The sequence below is a fragment of the Channa argus genome, chromosome 1 (genome assembly GCF_033026475.1).
Source record: "Channa argus isolate prfri chromosome 1, Channa argus male v1.0, whole genome shotgun sequence".
Taxonomy (NCBI): Eukaryota; Metazoa; Chordata; class Actinopteri; order Anabantiformes; family Channidae; genus Channa; species Channa argus.
This window is the reverse complement of record NC_090197.1, coordinates 25,587,730-25,605,090: the sequence shown is the minus strand read 5'-3', so window position 1 is coordinate 25,605,090 and position 17,361 is coordinate 25,587,730. Positions and strand designations below refer to the sequence as shown.

At 39.3% G+C, this 17,361-nt stretch overlaps 1 protein-coding gene across 1 annotated transcript in view; it reads right to left on the bottom strand.

Annotated features, from left to right (window-relative positions):
• gatad2b (GATA zinc finger domain containing 2B) overlaps window positions 1-17,361 on the bottom strand; it is a 49,108-nt gene continuing 31,747 nt past the window's right edge. The window contains exons 3-11 of the mRNA XM_067509199.1: window positions 15,960-16,089; window positions 15,447-15,578; window positions 13,530-13,658; window positions 10,081-10,251; window positions 9,358-9,721; window positions 8,967-9,169; window positions 8,701-8,811; window positions 7,338-7,545; window positions 1-6,442 (exon numbers count right to left, since the gene is read on the bottom strand). Coding sequence (XP_067365300.1) covers window positions 6,306-6,442; window positions 7,338-7,545; window positions 8,701-8,811; window positions 8,967-9,169; window positions 9,358-9,721; window positions 10,081-10,251; window positions 13,530-13,658; window positions 15,447-15,578; window positions 15,960-16,089 — 1,585 coding nt within the window. The 3' untranslated portion in view covers window positions 1-6,305. The remainder of the gene's footprint in view (window positions 6,443-7,337; window positions 7,546-8,700; window positions 8,812-8,966; window positions 9,170-9,357; window positions 9,722-10,080; window positions 10,252-13,529; window positions 13,659-15,446; window positions 15,579-15,959; window positions 16,090-17,361) is intronic.

Genomic DNA, 17,361 nt, shown 5'->3' with positions numbered 1-17,361 from the left:
TTGTTTCAACCTTTATTAAACATAGCTTGCAAGAGATAAATATTACAAAGTTATTTCCTCCAAAATTAGCTTATTTTTTCAATCAATGCATAATTGTCAATCAACTGGCAGTATTCAAACAGCATTATTTTACTTTCTTTTGAAGACTTAAATATCAAGTATGTGCAAAAAGTCAGGATTAATGTAAGCAAAACAAAAAGGACTTCAATTAGTTGATATCATTGTGTGTTTCTGCTTCCGCGGATGATTATTTAAACATTGTATCCAAAAAGAAATGGTTTTACAGGGAAGCGGATGAAACCAATTTACTCACTAAATGTTTATAGTAGAGAACCATACATGTTATTTGCTGGTGTTGGCAGGAAAAGTGATCACTGATCCAGGGTCAAGCAGCAGCTGTAGTAAAAAAAATACATCTTACATAAGGTCAGTCCACGTTTCATGCACTGAGGGCTCATTGGCACAGAGAGTACATGCCTGGAATATTTAGAGCCCAAAGTCTGTAAAGTTTAGGTTTTTCTTTATGCCACTTGTGATTATTTAGAAAAGAGCATTAGCATATGAAATGTTGAAGCCTTTTGAGTTTTGGGGTGTTTGGGGTGTTTTGGCCATTTGCTACAACTTACTATAAGGTTACTATCCCAGATGGTACATAAAAATGCGGTTAAGCTTTTTGAGATCTCAAATGGTGTCATGGCAGATACAGTCAAATAATCAGTTATCACTCCATAGTTATGGTTGGGCAGGTCACTGCTACCTACTGGTACAGTTATTATTGAAGGTTACGTGGGAAATTTGAGATGTCTAATAAAGATTACAGTCACCAGATTGTCATTTGATGAAGTATTTTAAAGTCGACAAAGTTTTTGTATGGACACACACACATACACACACACAGGGCTTTGAAATGAGAAGCTTGGGCTGTAATCGTGAGTCAATGTTGTTAAATGGTAAATTATCTGTGCTTATGTACAGCTTTTCTACCTACTAGTAATCAAAATGCTTTACACCACTTCTCCATTCTATTTGCCCTCACAATCACACACACTGATTCATGCAGCTGGCCAACACTCACCAGGAGTAACTAAGTTGGGGTTCAGGGTCTTCCTCAAGGACACTTCGACATGTGAGCAGAGGAGCCGGGGATCGAACCAACAATTGTAGGATTGGTGGACGACCGCTCTACCTCCTGTGCCAGTCGCCCCCACATAATTACTGTATGCTAGTGTAATCAATGTTTATTGATTTACTGAGCCTATTATCATGTGAGCAGGTTCCCATAGGCCCATATCTATGGTGTGATATATCTGAAGCGAAAGGTTCATAGCACTGAAAGAAGACTTTTACAACTGTAAAATGTCTTTCCAGAATCCAGAATGTCCTCATGATTCTGGGATTCTTCAGAGCCACAGAGACACTCAAAACCACAGACAATAGAGACAACAGAATGCTCACCACTATCACAACATCAATTTTATGAAGTGTTGAGCAGTAATACATGTGTTTTATAGGGCCAGTATCAGCCAAAGGATCCATCAGCCTGACCCTGGATCAAAACCTTAAATCAAACATTCCCACTGCTTTTATTTAGAGCCTGCTCTAGAAATTATTCTGTAAGAGACAGCCATTTCAAGTTTCAAAGCTCCAAGAGAAAAATTAATAAGTGTTAAGTAACTGCAGACCACATCTGTCTGAACCAATGAGCACTTTCCTGCAAACTAACTACTCCAAAAGCATCCAGGCAGACTGCTTCAACAAGCAGAGGAGGGGGGTGAAAAAAAAATCCTAAACATTTTGCACATTTGTTACACAATAATACACAGTGATCACAAAACGAAATGACAAGCTTCACAATATTCATGGCTTTTTGTTTGCTTTTCTACACAATATACAACCATTTAATTTCTTTTTTCAGTACAAGGGAGGAAAAAATGTTTATGTACAATAAGTCATTATTACTTCAAACCTAGCAAATATCGTGTCATTTATTTCATAGTCAATACATTTGTTTACTTTTTTAAAACTGCAATAGAAAGAAAAGAAACTGAATTGAGACGTCAGAAAAAGAATGACTTTTGAAATTGAAAAATTGACATTTGAAGAGAATCTGCAGTCCGAATACAAAGGTGTGTGGATGCATCTGCAAGAGAGACAGGAGCATTTTTTTTTTCTTTACCTTCAGCATGGCAGCAAAAAGAAATGCAAGACAAAATATTGCAAATAAAAATTTACCCCAGAAAATAAAAATTCATGAAAATATATCTCTACATCCAATTTTCAACTCAATCAAATCCTAGGTAGTTTAGTTGTGACCAACAACGTCCGTTTTACTGGGCTGTCAGTCATCTGATTACTGCAACACGGGGCAGGCCAGGTCTGGATTCCTCAAACACACTTTTTATGCAACATGTGAAGCTGCAAAAAAAACACCAGCCAACCACAGTTCACATGTAGAGAGTAGGAGAGGAACAACGTAACTGGAGAAATGATGGTTTAAGAGAATCCAGGGTACAGAATGAAGCACACATACTACTGCGACTTGAGCAGAGGGACTCGGCCTGTGCGTCACTAGCCTTAGGCAGATAATGTTTTTGTCTTTGGCTATGTTTACATCAGAGCTCAATAGACCACATTCATGTAGCAGCTATTTTTCCCTGATGTCATTTGAGTGGGAAGTTTATCAAAAGGATAATGTCATATGGCGTTTCATGTTTTAAGTCCCATAAACATAAGGAAGCTGATAAAAATTTAGAACTTTATTTCTTTGTGAAAGATCAGCAACTAAGATGACAGAAGATAGTGAAAATCTGGAGTGACACTGGGAGGTAAGAGGTAAAACAAAAATTTAATAATTCTATTAGGTAATGTTATCATTAGGAAACACCTAATGCTAGTTAGGCAAAAATCTGACTTAAGACACTTCAGCTGTAGTGTTAATGTAGGTTTTAATAATTTATCAAATACTCAACACCGTATTGATTAACCAAGGTCAACTATTGTAAAAGTTTTCATTTCCCAGTTAAAATGTTTAGGGTTTAGAGTTTTACCATCAATCTCAAGAGCTGATACTAACTTAGTTTAGGACATTGACAGAAAACTCCTGTATGATGTTTGAGATTTGCACACAGAATGCTGAAAAATAAAACTGAGCAATGAAAACAATTGGAGCAGAGATGAACCCACAGGCTGGTTTTAGTAGCTAAATTACTGACATCAAGCCTGTTCAGGGGTTTTTACTGCTACCTTATCTCCTCTTGCATTTTAACATTTGGATCATTTTCGATTTAATAGGAAAAAGCTTTAACAATATTTATTATACAATTTATTCACACAAGTGCACAGAAACTGACATGAACACTTTGTCAAGGACACAGCAGCTGATGCCCAAGAACAGAAGGAATCCAACATGGCTGCCACATACAGACCACTGCAACAGCATCACTCGTGTCAATAAAGAACCTGGTCCACACAACTTGGTCATTATATATTCTCTAGACAACGATCTGCTCTACTGCCACACGGGCCTTAAATAGGTTGTTCGTTGTTCTAGAAAGCTGGCAGAGTAAAGTCTGTATAATGTCTGGGCCAACCGATTCAGACTTTTGAATCATGTCAGGGTTGCAGTGCAGGTAAAAAACAGCTCCATTGATTCAGTCACACAGAAAGAAGAAAAGAGCTTTATACACTGTGGGAATGGATGTACAGTAAAAGTTGGGATTGCCCTTCAAAAACAGTACAAACATATGAGATTAGGAAAATACATGTAGAACGCATTAACTTTAGCTGATGCCATGAAGAGAGACCATTGTAACAACAAATACATCTACACTCTGAATCGATCTAGTTGTGGCGCAAGACTTCAAATGTTGACGATTTGTCCATGGTGTCTGGTGACGCACAGGGCTTACCCTGCTACAACTGGTTAGGACGGTGAGAATTCCTCAGAAAGCTTTAGAAAGAAATTATCTGTTCACTGCTCCCAGTGCTTTTCTGTGAGTCTGTGTCATGGCGGTCATTGACAGCAGAGCTCTACTAAATATCTGAGTGTCAGAGGCCTAATTAAGGACCTGAGGTGGTTCTGTGTGTCAGTAACACAGTGATTTCAAGAGTTCAGTTCTAAAGATAGATTAGTCCAAATTATGTGAAAGACCTCTAGGTTTACAAATGTCAATTTCTTTGAAAAGGAGAATAACCGCAAAGCAAATACTGATTAATTTTTTTTGCTATTGCTGGGTTTAATCACACAGTGATTCAGTGGGATCCTAATGTGGGCAGTAAGGCCAGCAGCAGCAGTAGCAGCTGATGTACAGGCTGGCTCTAAAATCAGCACACTGTGCACCAGGGATGTGGAAACTGACCCCTGAATTTCAACATTTACAGACATCGACAATGGTAATGTAACTTTGCATTAAACAATATATCAGCCATTCAAACACACCTTCATGACGTCTCCTGACTCGATCGACTATCAGCTGGGATCCAGACCTTAGCCACCATCCCCTGTAACATTCTTTTCCTCCTTAAAAAACAAACAAAAAAACCCAAAAACAAACCAAAAACGTTTTTTTCCAATTGGAAATATGCAAAGTGCTCCTCTGGAGTGAGGCAACTTGTGTGCATAGCATGCACACAATGATTGATCCATGTCTCTCCCATAAAAGATATAATCCACATCCTTTTTTCTCTGAAGCTAGGTATCTATACATAATCCATACAGATATTTCAATAGTTTCTGTTTTTAGTTATGTTGACTATTATCGTCTCCAGGGGCTAACACCTCTCAGGTAAGCCACCATTTCATTAGGAGACGCCGCAAAAACAAAACAAACCAAAAGAATAAAATAAAATATAAGGGAAGGTGAGGTAGGGGGGCTTGGGGATTAATCAGAAAATAAAGTAAAAACCCAAATAGAAGAAGAAGAGGAACCTAGAAAGAACCCAGATTTGTAGGTTTCTAGGTACAAATGTGTGGTTTAGACACACAAAATGTGATTTGAGTACATTTCACTTTCTCAAGGAACATGTGATGCCAAGAGGAGTTCCTGGGTAAAAGGGTTCAGTCTGTGCATACTGGATAACCAAAGGTAAAGAGGGGGGCATGGAAGGGTCAGTGGCAGGTAGTGAGATTGGAAGGAAGCAGGAGGGAAAAAAATCAACCTGCTTCTCTCTGAACGGTGACCATCACCCCCCTGTGAATACTGGGTGTAGAAGACATCCTCCAGCCAATCACCTCCCTCCAGATTGTAGTCTGTATGGACTGCTAATCCGCTCAAGGTCTGTCAGTCCTGATTAGTACGACTACAACATGTCCTGCGCACGTCCATCTGCTAACTGTTCAGGTCCGTGCCGGGAGGGACTGAAATCTGAAATGAAGAAACTGACGATGACCTTCGGATGGGAAATGGTGGGAGCAGACTAGCAAAAGAAAAACTTTTCCAACTCTGATCACATAGGATTCTCTTTTGTACACATGTGCACTTTTGCCAGTCATTTCCACTTGATTAGCTCGGATGCCGCCCTCAACTCCAGGTTGGATATGTCAGTAGGAAAACAGCTCTTGATATGAGCCCTTTTGACGTGAGGATGCTCTGCTCTCCAATTTACGAGGGCCTCCCCTTCCCACTCTCCAGTTTTACAAGCTTTTCATCTTCATTTCAGGAGAAGGAGGAGCAATTACTGAATTAAAATTGTCTGTTTGTTATCCTATCAGTGTTTTCCACTTTGTTACTTCAAGTTAGCGAGCTAACACTTTTTACAAAGCTTTAAAAGTTGTTTACGTTGAACTTTATGTTGCATAGCAACCAGAATGCACCCTGTTGAACTTCTGTTACTAGCAATAGTCACATCTAAGCTTTATAATTGAAGAAAAAAAGAAATCCTATATGATCTTGGCCTAAAGTGACCTTAAAATGACTCACCATCACTCCCCAAAGTAAAGGAGAGATGGCAGAGAAACAAAAAACAGATACAAAAGAAAAAAAGCATAATGAATAATAGTAACTGAAGCAAAAACAGTAGTTGCAGGTATAATAATAGTGCTACCAAGAGCGATAATAATGGGAATTATAATTGTTAAACAACGCTGACGAAGAAGAGCTTTACTATAATAAGAACATTTGAAATGCACTGACAGTTTAGTGTCTTTGTCCGACTTGGTGGGTTTTCATGGGTAGGCACACGGACAGGCACTGCATGCGATGCGGGGTGAGGATGTTTGTTGATCTTGGAGTGCTTCAGTATGAGGGAGGCAATAAGAAGGGGCAGGGTAGGGGTGGCATCAAAAGGACAGGAGGGCTGATCGGAGCTCATTTCTGTCCGGTGATGGACTGCGATATGGATCGAGGCGGTATCATGTCCAACAGGTACTCTCTCTGTCGGTCCGCTAAGCTGGAGCTCTTATGGGCTCCAACTGCTGCTGGGTTCAGATAGGCAATATTTAACCCTGTGGTGACAAAAAGAGAATGCTGTGAAGTCTTTTAGAAGTTCATAGGTGTGCATTAATTTTAATCTACAAGGTACAAAATAACAAAAACAGAAAAAAAAAAACAGCATCACGTGACTAGTAAGTTCAGTATCTAGGCCTACTTTCCTTGAACTCTTACTAAGGACATGGTTTGAAATGTACTTAAATTACAAGTACTCCACTACAAAAATAAAGTATATTAAATCCTTATTATTAAAATAAAACAACTTTGTTACTATGGCAATGAAAAAGGGGGAGCTGCTTTGAAGTCACTTTATGTATTGACAGCTGGTTAAACCATAAATTACATTAGATTAGTTTATTAGTTGTTTATATTTTTGATAAGGCAAGTATGGAAATGCGATAAAATAAAAGGTAAAATAAAGGTAATCACATTCTGATCCTTTACTCACAGCCAAATGCTGAAGGTCCTGATTCATAACATTTTACAAGAAAAGCTGCACTGATTAGTAACTGAATTTGGACAAAATGGGCTAAACTAACTCTACAGTACCTGTTCTATCTCACAGTCATAGCCAGACAGTAGAATATACAGTTTAGCAGGTTATTGTCTGACACATGTCTGTTGTTTCATACTGAAGATGATGTGAGCCTTCTCTCTGTAGGCTCTCTGTGGATTGTGCAACACAGAAGTGTTGCACAATCCACGTGGAAACAGAGTGAGACATGTTCATAAAAATGAGTTTCAGCAGTCCTATTCTCCCATTTAAACATCTGTGCAAGAGTGGACTCTGTCATTAGATACCCAATACTAAAACACTCTTCTCAGGGTCATAACCGCTTGAGTGGTTCATCCCTGGTGAGCCTGAGATGAATATGCCAGAAACATGGGCAGATATGATCCAGCAGGTACCTGGGATGTTGTAGATCTGGTGGCGGCTGTCATGCTGCAGTCTATTGCTGCTACTGCTGCTGCCTCCACCACTGCCACAGTGCTTGGCACTAGTCATTCCCATGAGGCTGCTAGCCACTGACAGCTGGGAGGCCTGGGCGAAGTTGGACAGGACACCTCGAGCTGAATTGGACAGTCCTCGCTGCAGGGAGGCCTGAGGCTGGGGAGCCTGGGGACGTTACACACATCCAATTAGCTTCACCAACACTGCCAGACAGTGCACTAATTACACAGTGGCCCTTTACTCGTTTCAGTTAATACTTAAGTACAAGTGGCAGAGATCAGCTGGTTAAAATGCTCGGTCTGGGTGTACTTCTTTGTTTTATGTTGTTTCAGTTTTACTTGAACCTATTAAAAAGACTGATAAATGCACAGCTAGTGGTTTCTCTATTAGTTTTCTAATTGCTGATGCCAATTTTTGGAGAGGAGGGGGGCTGATGGCAGATTAACAACAACACTATGTTTTTTATTACCTTCTCCTATTTGCATCATAAAAATAGAATTTAATATGAGAGACAAATAATATCTGATAAAACCTCTTTACTGCGTTTTAAATATCATTAAATACACACAATCACACACAAAGCTGCTCCACTAATCCACTCTGATAAATCCTCAATTCATGAATCCATCACTTCCTTTGACCAGGTGTCGAGTAAAGCTGGGCTAAGTACAGAATCAGGTCTCTGTACTGTGAAGGACAGTTTTAAAGCAGCATTTTCAAAAATTATCATTACTGTACAGTATCTTACATACAGTCAGGTTTCAGTTAATCGCATTCAAAATAATTATTGATTAGCTAATAAGCTGCTGTCAGCTGGTATTACTGTTGTTTGAAGAATTTACTTGTTTTACATTTGCGCTGGTAGACTATTTACTCGCTTCTATTGTGGTTAGAGCAACGTACAGTCTTACACTAATGTTTGTGAAGTGTCACCTGGGCTCACTGTCATTTCTCCTCTCCACTCTGTGCATGAAAAGACGTTTAGCTCTTCCCTTTGTCAGAGACGCATTTGTGAGGAAATATGCTCATAGTGTGGGCTGCACAAGTATTTGTAGACTTTTTAAAAAATGTTTAACTAATGAGCGGCATGGATGCAGATGGTTGAGGCCGATTGAATAAATATGTCAAACCTGTGGCTGTTGTACTTGTTAGAAGCGGTGAGGTTTAATAATTAAGTCAATGGAAAGAGCACATTTAATAGAAAACTAAACCATAAATTTACTAAGGTAAAGTGAATATGCCTCATGTTCAAGAACCGATAATAAGCAGATGTATATGGCATGTGTAAGGTGGAGGCTCAGGGGGCATGCTGAAGTATACCTGGCGGAGGGCATGATGCCGGATCATGGAGTCAGTCTTGGAGGCGTTAGGGCCGGTGGGGGCCGAGCTGGGTGACAGGGCAGCCTGCTGCTGCAGCCTCTGTTCAATCTCCTGACAAGGACGAACACGCACATTTAGGACTTTACCACAGTTTATTACATTTTCCTAATACTAAGACTGCATTGGTAAATGATTATTATATACAAAGTCTGTGTGTTGTTTTGTACTTTGAAATTAATATAAGCTGGCGGTACGGTGGTCCTGACCTGCTCCTGCTGCAGGGCCTTCACAAAGGCGTTCTTCAGCCTGTTGGTGTGCTCTGCTTTCAGAGCCTTCTTCTGATTGGATGTCATGCACTGCTCACAGAGGATTCGTCCGCTCTTCTCTTGCTTCCAGTGAGGGGTGAAGTCAGTTCTGCATTGGGCACAGAAGAATGGCTCCATGCGGGCCAGTGTCCCTCTTAGTTTACCTGCAGAGATGATTCCATTTTAAATAAACTGAAACAAACAGCAGCAACAATGATCAGTCACAACATTAAAACATCTGGTGGTTTGATTATTGTGGTGGGCATTGAGGTTTGATTTTACATTTTGGAACCGTCTGATCTCACAGTTATGTCCAGACTTGAAGGCAATGACATGACAAGTGGCTTCTCACCCTGACTGTCGAGCACACTCTGCACCACCTCCTCCAGGCCCACCATGTAGATGAACTCGCTGTTGGCAGCAGAGGGCAGGAAGTGGAGAAGTGGGGCGGGGGGCTTGGGTGGAGGGATCTCTAGCAGAGTTTTCTCCAGCTGCTTCCTCAGGGCTAGTTTGGCTGCTGCCTGGCTGCTCGCCTGATCAGCTAGGGAGCCCACGCCTCCGCTGGACGTGCTGGACATGGTGGATGGGCTAATGGCCGAAGCACCGCCAAGGCTGCCAGCCACTCCTCCGGCCCCTGCTGCTGCCTGCATGTGGGCCAGGTTCATGTACATGGCACTGGAGCCCGACCGTTGGGAGGCTGCCACCTGCTGGCTGGCCTGCAAGAAGACACACGTTTTTCACTACTTAGCACAATTTATTACTTAAAGCAAAGATTTTTCAGTTTTAAGCTCTGAACACTGCTGTTATAAACAGCCATGGAATTTTTATCTTATACATCTTCAGAGTCCTGAGATACTGTATGTGTTTGTATAAGGAATGTCAATAATTAATCACTTACAAAGTAAGTGACAAGTGGTATAACGACTAATCAATGTACTGTGTTTTTCAAGAGAAGCTTGTTGTAGCTACTATATCAGATAATGTACATGTTTCAGCCTGGCTCCTGTGAGCTTAATTCAATGAGCTGATCTGTCTCTCCGACTCATTAAGAGATGGGCTTGGTGTGAATCCATACCTGCTGGTAGCTAACTGCATTAGCCATGCTGCTGGAGCTGGAGCGAGACATCCCAGGCTTTGAGGAGACCCTCTGACCCTGCAACTGGGCAGGGTTGGGGGCTATCACTCGTTGGGACATCAGCATAGGTGGCAGATTGGTATTAGCTGCTGACCTGATGACTGTATGGCCCTACAAGAAGGACAAAACAAAGAGATTTAGGAAAGAAAAAACAAATTACAGACCTCACAGGCACTACAGTGTTACACCATAATAATAAATAATAAATTAGCGCTATTTATTATTCATTAATATCATTAAAACTTAAAAAACAAACAAACAAACAAAAAAAAACGACAGAAATTTCTGTACACAATGGTCTTGACCAAAAACAAATACTGTCTGGTCATGATCTTTGGTGATCTTTGGGCTCTCAGTCAGCCCTCCTTAAAAAACAAGACAAGACTCTGTAGTGAAAATCACAGAATGGCCTTTCTCTCTGCAGTTACAAATGTAGCTTAAAATTCTACCATGAAAAAAAAAAAACAACAACAAAACAGAACAACCAAATATAAATAAGATTCAGAAACAATGCTGCCTTCTCTTAGCTCAAGCTCTAATTTAAAAGTCATTTTAGAAATTGGAGACGATTCACTCCTCAACCTGAATTCCAGGTCCAGGTAAACTGGCCTGCCTGCAGTCTAAACTTGTCACCCAATGAAAACATTTAAAGCACGATTTGTATTGTTACACGGATGTTTTTAATATTTAAAACCCTAATTTCAAAAATTTGTGAAGATGTGTAAATTGTAAATAAAAACAGAATGCAACTATTTGATTTCACAATAGAACATTTGCTGGAGTTTTAGGAGAGGAATATTGTCCCGTTCTTGTCTAATGCAAAATTCTAGCTACTCAAAAGTACTGGGCTTTAGTTGCTGGATTTTTTGTTTTATGATGCATTAAATGTTTTCTATAAGTGAAAGGTCTGAACTGCAGGAAGGCCAGTTCAGCACTCTTCTCCTGTGAAGCCATGCTGTGATGGATGCAGCATGTGGTTTAGCACTGTCTTGCTGAAACATGCAAGGCCTTTCCTGAGAGAGACATTGTCTGGATGGGAGCATATGTTGCTCTAAAACCTCTATGTATTTATTAGCATTGATGGAGCCTTTCCAGATGTGTAAGCTGCCCACACCATAGGCACTAACGCACCACCATACCATCAGAGATGCAGCCTTTAGAACTGTCCACTGGTAACAAGCGGGTTGGTGCCTCTTTGCTTTAGTTCACAGGACAGGGCATCAATGATTTCCAAAAACAATTTCAAATTTTGATTCATCTGACCACAGAAAGTCATTGCAATTTTACGTTGAGGAAGATTTTTCTAAAATTGTCCCACAATTTTTTAGCGAAATTGGTCACAGATTGGTGAACCTCTGCCCAACCTTTACATTCCAAAGTCTCTGACCTGTTGCCAATTAACCTAATTAGTGGTCAAATGCTCCTCCATTTGATTTTGATTTGTGGCAATTACTTTTCCAGCCTTTTGTATTTATTCATAATATTTTCCATGTAATGGTTAAATTTCTCAGTTTGAACATCTAATGTTGTTTATGTTCTATCAAATATGAGATTTGCAAATCATTGCATTCTGTTTTTAAATTTACATTTAACCCTCTTCCCAATATGTTTGGAATTGGGGTTGTAGTTAACCACCACAGATGTAAACTAGGTACATGACACAGTTCAAAATACAGTGTGCAAAATAACTATAGCAATTTATTAGAACCTTCATGGAGGCTGCATTAACATAACAAAATGGAACTGACTGACAACCATGTTGCTGATAGTGTGTCAATATGAGGAACTTCTGCTGGCATGTTTTCCATAATAAGTACCCACATTAAAAGGAGTTCTACCTTTATATACACACATGTGGTCAGCAGATGGCAGCAGTTGCTTGGTGACAACAAACCAGGAGCATCTCTGCTTTGTTTGTTAGGATTCTTTTACATGGAATTGCAAGATTGTAATAGGATCAAGACTACTTACAGAAGTAAGATGATACCAAGTGAAATTGAAGTTAAATAGCTCAGACATTAACATGGATGGAGTCTACCCTCAAAATAATGTTGAAATGATAAAATAACCTTAACCCCTGCGGGTTACGGTTGGTAAAGAAGCCTAGAGTCATTATGACAAAAGTTCATCTCAACACGGATTTAGATGCCCCTAAAATTATAAAGCTATTAAATTATGTTTTCCCTATTTGGTTCTAAAATCAGATATTACAGGCAACAGAAGCACATGATTTACAATAAGTCGTTAATTACACATTCTCTCACGGCAGCAGAAGCCTACCTTTAGCTACCTTAAAGGGGCACTACACACTAGGATTCTGTCTGTCTGTTACATGCAAAGAATTAAAAAAAATGTGATTTGAGCTGTGGCTGTGGGTTTTGGTTTTGTGGCTCTGGAAGAGGGGGCCGTAGGGCTTTGTGACAGCCAGACACCTACAGTTTTGACAAACACAAAATGACCCCATTTGAAATGAATGAGGTGGGTAAAACATTAGAACCACCTCTTTCACCACTGTACTGGGTTGCATTAAATTGCACAGGTGGTCATAATGTTGTGCCTGATCGGTGTATATTGACATGAAAAAACACCATGATCAGCATGTTTCCAATGGCTATGTGCTAATGACGAAAGATAGAAATAGAAAAGATGCTGCAAACAATGCATTAAAAAAAAGCAAAAACTGGCTAACAAATTAGATGTTTATCATAACCAGCACCAAAAATGCACTTCCACTGATATAACAGTGAATCATGTCTACAAGCTTAGCATAGTATTGAGAGCAAGTAAGTAGAATGAGATCCTGGAAACAAATAAAAATAAAGTTACAAGAAAATTTCTGCAAACTGATGCTTGTATATTACTTTTATCCGTATACTGACATTAATAGGGTAAGACTTTATTGCAGTTATAGCATGCAAGAATAATAATTAATAATTAATAATAGCATGCAAGAGTAATAATTTAATAGTATGCACAGATAGAAAAACTGCACATGCAAATGAGGCGATTGATAATGGACTGATATTGATTGATATAAATATCTTTTTTGTGGTGAATGTTATTAGACTGCTGCTGGTGACAGATTAAGGTGTAAAATATTAGCCATACATATAAATACATACATTTATAAACACACGTCTCTTCTCATCATTGTCGTAACTTCATGGTTTTTGGGGGCGAATTTGAAACCGTGTTGTTTTGCATAATATTTGAATGTACAACTGATGCATTTAGACCTAAGTCCTAAATTGTTTAGTTTGAAGTTTGCCTTGGAAATAAAGTTAAAAAAAAAAAAAAAAAAGGCTTTCTTTAATGTCATCCACCTTTTTTTGAAGCACTGTTAATATTTTATTTCAGCACCAATTTTGCAGACACAGAGACACACAGACCTGTGCAGTGCGGAGGTTCTGGGGCTCAGGGTTGTGCAGGCCAGGCCTTACAGGCAGCTTCCCCAGGCCAGGTGAGCTGTGGATGGGAGGAGACTGCACAGAAGATGCAGCATTCTGGACCACAGGGACCTGCACACAGTCAAACACAATATTAACACTATAATAATACTACCAAAACTAACATACCCTAACCAACCTGCCATTTTACAGATGAACGTTTCTTCACGTAATAACCATCTGAAACACATATTCTTCTACATTTCTATCCCATACAAACACTTAACTATTTTAAAGCATAGCATAGTCTTCCAAATGATGTCCCTCTTTAGACAGTTTCTGTACAGTATCATCAGCATGAAGACACTTGGTATTAGCCCCCACCATTCCGGGATCAATCAAAACCATATTTTGTCTATGGTGAAGGACACTGGCAGATTAGGGTATGATACTGTCATTAACTGTTGCTATGACTTCTGTAAAATACAATTAGCCCTGCTGGACCTCAACCAGTCTGTCATGATATGCATGAAATACAAAAGGTAACGGATGAACTGTTATGGACCAACATCCCAACACCACCATAAATCTTTTACAAAACAGGAATGTTCTGTGTGGTTTTCAGTCAGCATGAACAAACTAATATTTAACGTAGCAAAAAAAGAGACATGCTAGCTGTTCCTAAGACACACCAGAGAAACACTGGTTGTTTTCGTCTATGACATGGCAGACTGTGAGGATACTGGACTTCACCCTTCCCTTCCTGTGTGCTCCTTTTACAATACTACAAGACATTTACATACCTTGGCATTTAGAGTCTGTTTTTTATAATTCCAAAGATTTCATTTTAATATATATTCCCTTTTAGTCTTTATAAGGAAAATGTTTCTTTTTACCTTCCTTAAAAAAGTTGCTTATACCTTTACTTAAAGCGCATTGCATTTTTTTACTGAACTGAAGGTAGTATCAGGATATATGGAAAGTATCAAATAAATAAATGTCCTCATTATGTACAAAGGCCCATACAATACAATACAATCAGTGGAGATAACATCTGATCAGTCAGGAAACAGATACCAGTAACTTGTTGTTAAGCCTATAGCACATTTACTCTGATCCTAATCAGTGGACCAGTTTGTTCATTTTCTTCTTTGGTTCCTTTTTTTTCCCCCACATAAATGAACCAAAAATTATTACTGCAAATCACGTGAAAATAGTCTTATTCAGTTATTGATAAATAAATTTGTGGCGGGAACAAGAAAGTAAACACTGGAAGAAGATCCTGTTCTGTACCAGTGAAAATTCCTGAGTGAAAAATGACTGCGAAATATGTAACAAATGCACAAACTGGCATAAAACTGCTGACTTGCACTGGATTGGGGTCGGATTATGTTCTCACCAAAAACACTCCAGGGTCTGTTCGGGAAGAGACAGAGACCACACATAAAGGATCTTGGTAAAGTTGTTTTGGTTCAAACCAGAGTGTGACTGCTGTTTTCAGACCTGCCTAAACAAACTGCACCAAGGGGGAAAACAAACCAGAGTTCAACTGAACCAAGTCCAATATAAGGTAGGTTCACTGGAATCCACTAGAGAACAAGATGGTCTTTATACTGTACAACAAGTTGTCTAATATACAGGTATCAGTTTGTTAAACTCCCAAATAATAACAGCAGGAGCCCCAAAACTCCAGAATTAGTTAGGATTGATATGTTGTCAGAATGTATTTTTGTTTTGCATTAAAATGCAATATGGGAAAGTAAAATATTTCCCTTCAAAATATAGTATAGTCATAGAACTATAAAGAGGTACAAAGTCAAAAACTACATTTTTAGAGTAAATTAATTATATTATAAAGCTAGCATAGACAAGCAGATGCAGACAGCGAATGGGCAGCAGTAAGATGGGTGGTGCACTAACCTTCTGCACCACGTTCTCCTTCTGCATCTGACTCTGTCTGAGCTTCTTGAGCAACACCAGACGAGCCTCCTCCAGACGCAGTTCCTCTCTCAGGGCTTTGATCATATGCTGCCTCTCCTCTCCCGTCTTCCCCTGGAAAACGAATGAAAACACAAACACACACACAAAATCACAGTGACACATGACATACGGATGATTATGATCATACATGACAATTTAAGGCAATTTATTGCACACCTATTGCATGTTAAGCAGCCTGCCTTAACACAATATAAAAAGTTAAAGGAAATAAAAACAGAAGTGTGATGTGTCAGAAAGCTTTGTATGGAGAAGCTATATATCTATAGTGCATGTTGTGACCTCATTATTTTACTGATGTAATTATGTTGATATATCCAGAGACATTTTGACAGTCCTTACATGGACAGGTTTTTCCAGAATGCATACACTTGTACCATACATGAAGAATATGTGTTTAAGCTGTGCAGAGGTGCAGTGATTTGATGGTTCTACCTTGAACATGTCGAGGTTGGCCTGGTGCAGGCGCTCCTCTGGGCGAGGTGTTGTTCTGGGACTGGAGGCCTCGTTGTCTGACAGAATGATGACATCGGGAGATGGAGTTCGTCTGTCATGCTCCGCGTCACTTTATAGGGAAACCAGACAAACAAGAATGTCGTGTCTGAACCTTAAAGTCATCATCAAATAAGTCCGTTTCTCAACAGCTGATGGACATGAAGTGTGGAGGCAGTCTGCTCAGTTTGCCACAAAATTCAAAGCTCAGTGGTGCAGCTGGATGTGAGGAGCTCAATGAACCCTAAAAGCCAGAAACAGGGCTATCGGGGTAGCTTTCAGTTCAACTGTCTTAAAGCAAGTGCTTGAAAACAACACTGCTTTATTTTAAATTCTAGTGGAAATGCTCAACTTTTCAAAGACACCAGTGGGTTCACCTGTAACTACTTTGTGTGCCCAAAATGTAGCTTTAAGATGTGCAAGCTACTTTACACAGATTCTGAATTAAGAAAAACAAATGAACATTTTAAGACTGTGAAACCTGGCAATGCAGTAGAGAAGGCAGATTTTAATTCATCCTTGTCCAGAAGTAACGAAGTACTTTTATTCAAGTACTGTACACATTTGAGGTGCTTGTACTTTACTGGGCTGAATTGTTACTACAATTCAGGCAGAACCAAAGCTCTTTTAGCCCACTACATTTATCAAAACAGCTTTAGCCACTTAGTAGATGGAGTAGACTCATTATTAGACTCTTTTCTGTTATATTTTAACAAAATTTTGGAACATGAGTAAATAATCTTAAGTGGTCCTTCTACTTTTAGTGAGTACTTGCACTCAAACTTGATTATTGAGTTTGTGTACTCTTACTGGCTTTGTTGCATATTTCATCTCCCTTTATATAAAGTGATTAATTACTGTAGAACATTTAGGTGAGATGTGTTATGTGCACTGTGTGTACGGTTGGTAGGCCATATTTATCCAAAAACTGCCTCTCCATTTTAAAAGATAAAGGCCAACCCAAATCATAACATTTACGTCAATAACATTATTAAACTATTTGTTGTCTTTTCTTGATATGTAGAAATATTCAAGCAGACCAATTTCTTGAGGGAAAAGATTTATGAATCATATTATTATTTGGCATTTATAGCATTTTTTTCTTTTTACTTGCATTTTAACATTTATTGTTGATCCTACACCCAGTTTCATAAAAAAACTGACCAGATATCTGGAATATTGCCACTCAAATAGAAGAGTTCTCTGGAGCTCAGACTGGGGCGACGGTTCATCATTCAACAGGACAACAACCCTAAGCACACAGCCAAGATAACAAAGGAGTGGCTAGGGAATAACTCTGTGACCTTGTGTGGCCCAGCCAGAGCCCAGACTTGAACCCAATTGA